Source organism: Melozone crissalis, unplaced genomic scaffold (genome assembly GCF_028551555.1).
Source record: "Melozone crissalis strain CALT ecotype California unplaced genomic scaffold, PUWL_Pcris_2 ptg000034l_1, whole genome shotgun sequence".
Classification (NCBI taxonomy): Eukaryota; Metazoa; Chordata; class Aves; order Passeriformes; family Passerellidae; genus Melozone; species Melozone crissalis.
Genome location: NW_026535812.1, coordinates 22,114,710 through 22,126,098, shown reverse-complemented (window position 1 = coordinate 22,126,098; position 11,389 = coordinate 22,114,710). Strand labels below are relative to the sequence as shown.

Here is an 11,389-nt window from a genome sequence, read left to right as displayed (position 1 = left end):
AAGATTTTTAGCTCTGCTTTGGTGTTTGTGAGCAACACAAAGAGAGTTTGATGACGCCCTGCACTCCACGTTTGCTTCAGTCTTAATTTTAGTTTTGTGTTACAGTGAACAGTAAACCACAAACTGGTTTTTTAAAATTATTGGTTCATGTAATGTAGTTTTTAGGGCCTTGTTTTTAGCACCTTTTTTCCAGTTCCTTGAAAAAACATTTGTGTCAAAGGAAGACAAAAACCCACCAACACTGCAGTGACATCATGAGCAGCAGGAAAGGGGACACCTTGTGCAGTGACAGCACACAGCAGGGACACAAACCAAGGAAACACCACTCCTGAAAATCAGCAGGGCTGACACCAGCTCTGTACTGCATTTTCTGGATTTTCTCTGAATAAGCACAATTAGAATTCTGTTTTTAAAAAGCCTCCAAATTAAAATGACTATGGAAATGTTCTTCTTGTTCCTTAACAAGATCTTCCTAAGAACAAACTTGTTGCTTGTAAGATGATCACCTCAAGTGATCCAATGAAGATCCACTACATATTGTCTGTTCTTTTAAAAGGTTTTGAAAAATAAAACATCTTGCAAATGGGATCAGTAAAGCACTTTTCTCTTTAAAAGTAAAGTTTGTTAAAAATACAGTTGATTAAACAGTTTACTGGTTACATATTCTATTAGTTAAATATTCTATTAAAATTATAAAATCTTCATAAACTCTGTCTCTCTGAGCCCCACAGCCTTTCAGGACCAGCAGCCCCACAACCTCTGCAAAACCCAGGTTGCTAATCCAGTGCTGACAAGGCACAAACCCTCCCAGGGCACCAAACAGGCTCAGCAGGGCCCCACCCAGTTAAAGGCACAGTCAGGGCAAAGGGGAGCAGGCAGGCAAGGCTGGACTGGCACTCACCCCACAGACAAATGTGCTCCAGAACATTCCACAGGGACATCCCAGTGCCCACTGCCCCTGGCTGCGGGGCCATGCTCCTCCAGAGAGTCACCCCAGCCCCTCGCTGGGAGTGGGAATGTTCATCATCATCATCATCATCATCATCATCGTCATCCTCACCACCTCTGCAGGAGCTCACAGGGTGCAGCTTCCCCCACACTGACACCAACATGCACAAAGATGCATTTATCTCCTTGTCTTTGCCCACAGGGCTTGAGGTGTCCGAGATGCCAACATAAACTGCTTGAAATGCACAGAGGTGAGGTTTGAACTTCCTCCTCTGCCCGACACAATAAAGGGGCTGGTGACAATGAACTTCTAAAGCCCAGCACATTTCAAACAGGAAGAGCAGGGGGAAAGTAAAGACAGAGCTTTAACTGCACAGGAAGCACAGCCCACACCTCCTTGTAAAGGAGTTTGTTCATTATTTGCACCTGCCCTGTCTGAAGGAAGCCTCCTGTTTCAGGCAGCAGCAACGTGTGGGGGCTCTGCTGGTCCCTGCTGCTCTTCCTCAGTGACTTCAGACACTTCAGAGGCTGCAGTGACCCATGGGGCTGCAGTGCTGAGCTCCAGCACGGCAGGGAGGACAGGGCAGAGCCCAACACCTGCTCAGTGAGCACAGTTTGTTCACTCACTGCTTCTTTCAGAAAATTATTGTTAGATTTGAAACTAGAGGTGATCTTTTTTCTTGTTGCTTTCCGCTAAGGGAAGGACCAGCAGGAAACAGGAAAGTTTCTTTCCATTGAGTTGAACAACAGAACCCAAAATATGAGCAACCAGCAGCAGGAAACAGCCCTGAAGAAGGAAGGAAGCCTCGATGCAAATGTCTTAAACACGCAACACAGAACCACTGCATGAGCTTTTAACACACAACAGCTTTTAGAAGAGATTCTCTGTATTATTTCATGTATCTCTGTCCTTGAGGAGGAATCTCCTGTCTTGGTTTTACACACAGCTGCCTCCATGCAAATATAAGCTAATTCCTTAAAGCTTTCTATTGCTGCTCATGGAGAGAAATGCAGCCTCTTTAACCAAGCAGGATGGCTCAAGACATCATTTAGCACATGGTGCTCACCAAGTACCTGCAAGATTGTCTGTGAAGGAAGAGGCAGCCATTATCCAGCATGGAGTGAGCAGCTCCTGATTTAGCAAGGACCTGCCAGCACCAAGCCCTGTATTTATTTCCAGGATATCCCATCTTGTACCATCATTTCTCTGGGATGGAAGATGAGATACAGCACTCAGGAGCAGAAAACAAGAGTAATCAGTGAGTTAGAAGCAAACTTTCTAGCAAGCACAAGGTGGTGGAGGGAACAAGGGAAGCTGAGAAGTAGACACAACACAAAAGGGGGATGTAATGTGGGCAGAACTGTGCTCTGTGGTCCCCACTGAGCAACTCCCCCAGAAGGTTCACTGGGCACAGAGCTGACACGGTCTGGAGATCACACACTCATTAGAATTTTTATCAGCAGAAAAAATGTCTAAACTGTCCCTGTCCCCTCCTGGTTCCCCCTTCCCAACAACCAGGCGTCTCCTCACACAGGCCTGTGCAGCAGTTTCTGCAGTCAGAAAGAGAGACACGAACAGAACCAAACCCAGATATTCAAACGGTTCATTTGCTCCCTCTGGGAAAATCACTTTCATTGCTTTGCCCTGGGATAACACTAAGAAGAAAACAACTATGAAAGCATCAGTGTGCAGATACTTGTGGGTGGACTGTGTGTTCAGAAGTTGCAATACCTCTGTCAGGTGTAAACATTTTCTTATTAAACTCCAATTTGTGCAACAGTCCTAATAAACACTGTGTGGATAAACAACTATGGTCAGCATGAATGCTGCTGAAGATTACTTTAAGCTGTCAGGTTCCACAGAGTACATCTTATTTTTCCATTAAAAACCCCAAAACTAACAAACTGCAGAACTTTTTTCCCCCTCAAGTTCTTTAAATCTTAAGATGAACCATGGAAGCACAGAGAAGAGGGGCAAGAAAAAATATAGGAGGGAAAAAATCACAGCTTACATCTGAATTTAATTCTGGAGAGTTAGTTGCTTTCGGAAATCCTGCCAGCCACTTGATTCTTTTGTACACACAGCTACATCAAACAATCCCCACCGTGTGGGCACAGGGCTTCCCAGAGGGAGCATCCTGTGTTCCCTGCCATGCTGGGGGACCTGAGGGCTGCTGCTGAATCACCCTCATGCCCCACCATCGCCATTTCTCCCACACACATTGCACATTTACAACCCAAAATATTTATCTTTTATAAGGGTCTGGGCATCCCACCGTGCTGCTCTCAGCACTGGGGCACCACGAGGCTGCTTCAGCTCCCATTGCTGGGGGATCAAACACAACACACAGAACCTGCTCCCCAGGGCAGTTATTTTGTGCTATATGTACTGTGTGTCATATGTGCTATGTGTGTTATGTGTGTTAGTTATGTGTGCTAAATGTTAAGTGTTATTTGTACTGTGTGTCGTGTTATATGTGCTATGTGTGTTAGATATGTTATTTATGTGTGCTAAAAGCTATGTGTTACATGTGCTATGTGTGTTAGATGTGTTATTTATGTTTATGTGAGCTAAATGCTATGTTACATGTGCTATGTGTGTTGTATGTGTTATTTATGTTTATGTGTGCTAAATGCTATGTGTTACATGTGCTATGTGTGTTATATGTGTTATTTATGCATGCTAAATGTTATATGTGTTATATGTTATGTGTATTATATGTTTTCTTAATAGCTGTTACATGTTATATATGCTCTGTTTTCTTCTCTAAGAAGAAAACAACTATGAAAGCATCACTATTCAGGTACCTGTGGGTGGACTGTGTGCTCAGAAGTTGCAATACCTCTGTCGGGTGTAAACATTTTACTATACTCCAGTATGTGCCACAGTCCTAACTGTACACAGCCAACAGTTCCGTGTGCTGTATGTGCTATACATGTTACCCGTGTTGTGCCCCGTCCCCCCCACACGAGCCCGCACCGCCGCTCCCCGGTCCCGCCCGGTCCCGCCCGGTGCCCGCGCTGGGGCGGGCGGAGGTGGCGGCCCCGCGGGCGGGAGCGCGGAGCGGCGGCCGCAGGTGGGGCCGGGGCCGGGCGGGGACGGCCCGGGAGTCCCCTCGGAGCCCCCCGGGCCGCCTCCCTCCCTCCCTGCGGCTCCGGAGAGGAGCAGGAACCCGCCGGGAGCCCCGCCGGGAGCGGCCGGGACGGGGAGCGGGAGGCGCCGGCAGCCTCGGGGTTTCAGTGCGCGGGATGGGGCTGTGTCCGCACGGCCCCGGACAGGTGAGGCCGCCTTACTATTATTAGTATTAGTATTAGTAGTAGTAGTAGTAGTATTAATTATTATCTTACTGAACGGGACCCTGTTTGCGTGCAGGCTCCCTCCTTTCCGCGTGCCCGAGCGCAGCATCCAGCACATGAAGACAAAACACCGGAATTAAGCCGTGCTGTAAAGACAGATCAGGTTTCAGAGGATGCACTTGTGCAGATGAAGAGAGAAGCGGCCAGCCCAGGTAGGCTTGTAAACAAACTCCATGGATGCTTCTCAGGTTGTGCTGCCAAGGACCTGTAGCTGCTCTAACTCTGCTCTCAGGACACTCGAACTCAAACGTGCACTAACACAAGGTGTCTGCTTAAATGGAAACAATTCGCTGTTAACACAGAGCCTAAGAGTCAGTTCCTTTTTACAGCTGCCTCGGCTTCTCACGTCTTCTTTGCTCTCACTGGGAACACCGTGCTTCTTTAAGGAAAGAGAGAAGAAATCAGATAAAACTGTCCATGCTGTCTTGCTGACATACGCAGAGCCACCCTGTGTTCGTTTTCCTCAGGAATTAATATTTGGAAAAGAGTTATCAAAAAGAAACTTGTGGAGGTCTGAAGGGAAAACCAGCTGTTCTGAGGTCTCTGTCATTGTACTTAGAGATGAACAAAAAAGCCCAATTCAATAATTAAGCCCTTGTGCTTTGGATTGCCTTGGAGTTCCAGGATTTTTCCACCAAAAAGGAGGTGATGCTTGATGCTTTTCAAGATATTTCTGCAGTCTTGATTTCCTACAGATTCTATGAGCACAATGAACTGTGAGGTTGTGCTGCAGCACCTCCTGCAGTGTCTTGTGTGATTTCTGTCCTGTTATTTTTTCAGAATATGCAGGAGCTCTGAGACCTCCATCCCTCTGGCCAGCTGGACAGAAAGACCTCTCCATGCCTTTGAAAGGAAAGGAACATAGTCAACCTTTTTTCCTAAACCTTTCCTTGGGTCATTAGCTAGAAAGTAAATTTGTTGATCTCTCAATAATGTAATTCAAAGAAAACAAAATTTAGGCAGTTGTTGACAATTTAATGATGAGTTAGTGAAGCTCTTTACTCTTCATTCAGGAGCCTGAAAAATTCAGACAAATTGGGTGGTTGCTATGATGGAACTGATTGGTAGAGCTACACAGAAAATAAATTTCTACAAATGTTGTTTTTTTTCTTTTCAGAGATGAAGCACTGTGCCCTGTGACATTTATTTTTGCTGTTTTCACCACTGGAGGATGGCTGCCAGGCTCTGTGAAAATTGTTCTGGTCAGTACCACTCCACCCACACCAGCCAACGTCTTGAAATCAGCTACATGCTGGTCCTGATTATGCTTGGAAAAGTCTTCCTTGATTTCTTCATGTTGCAAATTAAGGCAAAACCTGTGAAAGTCAGTTTTATGGGATACTTCTGCATTTCGGTGGCACTTCTCGATTTCACACTGCTGCTGAGCCTGAGTTTCATTTTCTGTTTTGAGGACTTTGCACTGTGGGGCGTGCGGGTCACGGAATACCACATCTGCCTCCTCACCCAGATCTGCTCCCTGACCTACGGCCGTGTGCCCTTCCCAGCGTACCTGCTGGCTGCTCTGGATTATTACAGCACCGTCTCCCACACATCCCAGCTCCCTACAAGAGCTCGGAAGTTGCTTTATGGATTTGCCGTGGTGGTTGTATGGATTGCTGGGTTTTTTTGCACTCTCCACGTTCCTGCTGTCTCTGAAGAGCTGGAGATGCAGAACAGCGTTTCCCCTTCCCAGTGCCCTGTCTCTGGCAGCTGGCAGAGCTCCTCGGTGTCGTGGGCCATGGTGCTGCTGCTGGGCACGGCGCTCCTGGCTCGCTGGAAGGAGGTGACATCCATGCTGCTGTCTGCCAGGCTGCTCTCCTTGTCCAGCCAGCCCGTGCTCATGTTCCCCTACACGCACAACAGCAACAACAGCACTTGCTGTAAGTGGCAGCTCCTGAGCAGGCTCCTCCTGTGTTTCCTTGGCACTTGGGCACCGTTTGTGGCTCTGCAGGTGGTGGTTGTGCTCCTGGGTGTGCAGATCCCAGCCTACGTGGAGATGAACGTGCCCTGGCTGTGCTACATCAACAGCTTCCTCCTGGCAGCAGCCTACTGGTGCCGCTGCCACGACGTGGAGCTGACAGAGGAGGGCTGGAGCACAGACCCCTTTGTCAGCTGGGAATTCTGCTTTATGCCGTTCAACAATGAAAGCACAAAGGCAGCTGATAAGCCAGGCACAGTAATTGTCATCTGTTAACGATGCTGAAAGGGCTGCAAAGAGGCAGAACTCTGCTGTTGGGTGGCCAGGTCCTTACAGACAACACGAGGAAACATCTCCAGAGCTTCACTCCACCCAGTGTCCAGCAATACTCCAGTGAATATTGCACTACAAGCACTGCCAGGCCAGGGAATTCAACTTCAAATTACATGTTTAAAAAAACACTGCTTATACAGGACAAGTTTTCAGTCATTTTTCTGACTAGAATTCTACACTTCCTTTAAATGGAATTATCTCAGGTTTTACAGTACAAAATGCAATAATGTCATGAAGGCTGGAGTTACATACAGATGCTGACCTAAGGTTCAAATGACTTTTTGAAGTGTATTTTGTTGTTAAAATGTGGATTTTTGTCAGCTGGATGGAAGGTAAGGGTTGCTGTCTGTTTAACAAGAAATAACTTGTTTTAGTTAAAGTTATGACTGTTGGGAATTTAGCTGACTAGAGACTGGAAAAGTACAAAGCCGTGGCTAATTCTAAGTCCTGCACCTGCAAGATAGCGTGTCCTTGGGTCTAGCTGGGTATGATAACAAATAGTGAAAGAGACATGAGAAAAGACAGATGTAACCCCTAAGGAATGGGGAAGAGCTGATGTTGTGGTGTGGCCAATGGGTGGTGTAAATTACAGAATATTCATGAGCTTATTATTTGCTGTATAAGTGTTTGATGCTTTCTTCAATAAACCGGACCTGGGATGAACCAGCTGGTGTCCTGGTCCCCTTCCTCCGACCGACAATGACTCCTACAGGAATAGAAATTTTTATAGTACAAAACCAGTGCAAGATGTGTAACTTCCAACACCTCAGAAGAGGTGCTGTTTCATTGTTTCTTTGCTGCTGCTCCTCCAAGATACATGAACATATTAATAATTAAATAATTAAAGCAACAAGCATCAAGGTTAGCTGCTATACATAAATGCATTCCCAAGGTTAAAGAATGTTTCAAATTAAAACATAGCTTATTTTGAAGCCAAAATTACTGTAAAATAGCTAAATATGAAGTGGGACTACTTCAGCCGGGAAAGAATTAGGCTTCTAGAAAAAATACTCTCAATTTTCAAATTCTTAGAGTTTTACAATGGACTTGATTTGATTTTGGATAAGATAAATAAATGATACACAACCAAAGCAGACAAATGAAATTAGCATTTATTTCTGAAGCACTAAACTCACAATACAATGTTGTATTGAAAGAGAAACTAAGGAAATGATGCTGTAGGTTGGTTAACTGTCCCCCAGACCCACAGGGAACAATGATTTCACACAAGAATACTCATTAAGAAAACTCTGCAGATAACAAAAGGTGCAATTACAAGCAAATTTAAGCAGCATAGTATAAGGTGCTTTGTTTCAGCATTTGTAGGATGGATTCACCCATTAACAGACAGATTGAAGAAATGTCACTTTTACAGACCATAAATGAGAGAATCTAAAATTCATTCACATGCTAGTTGGTAATAGGAAAGTGCTTCTTAAAAAATGATTCACAAAGTGAAGATCATACTTTTACATAGCTCATTGTGTGCTCTTCAATTAAATTTAAAATTTGGGTAATAATTTATTTTATTATATATCAATTATAGAGATAGATTTAATTGCAGAATTTAATACTACATGGGTTAAATTTTCTTATAAAAGAATATTCCAGTATTTCACTCCATAAGAATACACAATAACATCTTGATCATAAATTAATCTTTGATTTCTGAAACATACCAAATCTGATTATTTTGATTTATTTTTTCACCCCACATAGTGCTTCTTTCACCCACAAGCTGTGGTAAATATCTTTGAGGTTTCTGTGATGTAATCAAACGGGGACAAGCATTTTTCAGCAGTAGAAAATGGTTTTGGGGGAAATCCTGGTTAAAAGGCCATCAAAAGGACAGTAAATGATCAAAAACTGAATTTTAAAACTAGTGCAATAAGAGGAGGCAATGCTTAGCAATACAGTTTGAAGTGTTTGGCACCACAAATTATTTCATTTTTTATGCTGGAAAATGTACTTGGAGGAAATTCTATTTCCATGTTAGAAGTAGGAAAACACATGCAATGTTACCTGGAAAAACAGCCCTAAGCAGTCTCTCCCTGCTCCCTCAATCTGTAATTGCTGTTAGTTAGTGCTGGAGATGCTACAGGATAAACCATGGCTAAACACAGGGTTTGACACAGCATTTCTTCAGGTTTTATAGAAACTGGACACCCACTGAAATGGGGCTGACAAAATATTTACAAAACCTAATTCCATTTAAAAATCAGCAAATACATCAACTATAGGAATGCACCAGGCATTTCAGAATCATGAAATAATTAATTCCTACAGACTCAGCAGGCAGGGGGAAATTCCTCTTTTAAAGTTCATTCAACACCAGATGAAGGAAAAGCTATTTTCAAGTTCATTTCAGGTGTGTTTTGCATGGTAAGTCTCACCCTTCTGAATCACTAATATGCACAGAACTGGAACTGCAACCAGTTGGGTGAGGCTGCTGACATGTTTTATTTATCAGTGTGGTTCAGCTTCCCAAGGCCTAATTAAAGTTTACACAACCCCATCTGCCCCAATGTGCCAGAATTCCTGTAGCTGCTCAGTGCTCCTCAAGCCACTTGAAGTTTTTAACATTTTTTACAGGGAACCCACAACATGCAGCCAAAGCAAATATTAATGGATTGATGTTACTAACTGTAATACTTGTCAAATTTATTCTTTCTTACTTTTTCTGGAAAAGTGCCAAAGAGCATCAACTTTTAGGCTGTCACCTCCATTGAGGAGGCAACAGTGGCACTGCAGGTCTCCAGCAACATCCAACCATGGTGCCTGAGCCTGCCAAGGGACTGATTTAAAATATAATAATGGCAAACTCTTTGCCAGCCCACTTTTACCCTTGGCATACATGGAGGGAGACCCCAGCTGTGCAGTGATCTCCATCCTACTGCCTTCCCAGCAATTGTTCTTTTCCTCTGCATTTTTTTAACCTGGTGCTTCTGGGCAGTCCCAACACTGGTGCCTGAACCCTCCCTCTCTAGAGCAGGGTGACAGCTTCACTGCCAGAGAGGACAGAAGCTGTGCCAGGAACATGGAAATATCTGAAATAAAAGAACTACAGATAACCACTGCTACAACTCCTCTGTATATCACTTTTTGTGCTGTGCCAGCATCTAATGGCTTTACACCATTCAAATACCTTACAGTATTGATACTAATGCTAACAGCAGCTAAAGTGTTAAACATTTATGGGACACTTCTGTACTTTTCTCATTTAAAGAATCTCTTACAAGTCAACATTGATTTTAATGAGATATTCTATGTGTTTTCAACTCTGACCAGAGTATTTGGCACTCAATGCTAAAACCCTTTATCTTTACACACATCAGTACTGGCTTGTTCATTCTAGAACACAAAGACTACTTGGAAAGGAAGCTGGGTGTGCAGAATCCCTCATTGTTCTTTCCAAAATTGAATTTGCAGAAGTTGCCAGAGGATGGAAGCATGCTGGCTGGGTAGTGGAGGACACCACAAGCCTTCCACAGGCTGCCCAGGCTTCACTCACAAAGCAGATCTACCTCACAAATCAAAGACATTTGTGCTTCAAGCCTAATCCCATAATCAGCAGAGATACCCTGATTATTACCCAACCACAAGCCTGTCAACAACCCCATGTACCCAAGCAGTGCTTCATAAACACAATTAAATGCTCCTTCAGTGTTATATATTGCACTTAAACAGAGTTTATCATCACAATTCTATAAATGCACAACTGTGCTCAAGTTACAATGACTTCTAGATGGAAAAAAAAAAAAAATCCTTTGAAATCTTGTTTTTCTAGCTCCTTACTCTACAGAGTTATTTGGATAATTTAACAGGAATACTTGCTAGAAATGTAAAAAAATTTAACTTGAAATGTGTTCATTACACTGGCTCCCAGAACTGTGCTTCAGAAAAGTCAAATCCATGGCTACAAAAGCTGGACTATGAGCTTACTCCATATACCTGCAATTACCAGCACATTCATATCTCTGAACTTTGCTTTTTCCCTTCCACTTTGCTGCAAGAGATTAGAAAATACTATGCAACCTTCAAGTGAATGAGCAGGTGTGTGTTTTAATGCAGGGGTTACACAAACATGCACAGCAGCTTGGGATGGAGCACATGTGGAAGTGCTGATTTGAGAGCCAGGGGGAAGGCAGAACACAAAACTCCTGACACCCAGGAGAGCAAAATGCCACTTTCAGAAGCGGGGAAGGAAATGTCAGATTTCCCAGGAGATGAAGATGGTAAAAACAAACCAGGCTGATTCTTATGGATTAGGAACTGTGTGCTCACTGCCTTGGTGCTCAGTCTGGGGCCCAGCCCTGACTCCATCAGCTCAGGTCAGGGACAGCTTCCTGAAAAACCCACACAGCTGCACTGGAGCATCACTACTGGCTCTTTTTCAAATGTCACCATTTGCAAAGCCATCCAGGTATGTAACTACACAGAACCTTTCAGGTCTAAGTAACCTCTCATGACTAAAGGCAAATTCTTTTAAAATTAATTTAATTTAGGCTCATCTTAAATGAACTAAGCATTAAATTAATTTAAAATTTCTTTCTCCTTACAGCATTTCCTGTCTGAAACTACAGCTCACTATGCAAGACTGACTTGAAAATTAATTCACTATGAGCAATTAACACCTTACAGTGAAATTATTCCTTGATAGCTCTGCTCATACCTGTTCAACTCAGCATTGAATAGGAACAGGGTATTTAGAACAAAATACTAAAATATTAGCTTCTAATAAACTAATTCAGGTGCATATTAAAAAACTACCCTAGACTGATTATTTTACACAGTCATTATCTGCAGCCTAGAACAATCAATGAGGAAATACCT

General features: G+C 43.5%; 1 protein-coding gene across 1 annotated transcript; it reads left to right on the top strand.

Moving 5' to 3' along the window:
* The first annotated feature begins 4,392 nt into the window (after positions 1-4,392).
* Positions 4,393-6,499, top strand: GPR160 (G protein-coupled receptor 160). The gene is made up of 2 exons (XM_054283077.1): positions 4,393-4,457; positions 5,423-6,499. The coding sequence occupies exon 2, from the start codon at positions 5,477-5,479 to the stop codon at positions 6,497-6,499; it is 1,023 nt and encodes a 340-aa protein (XP_054139052.1). The 5' UTR covers positions 4,393-4,457; positions 5,423-5,476.
* The last annotated feature ends 4,890 nt before the right edge of the window (positions 6,500-11,389 follow it).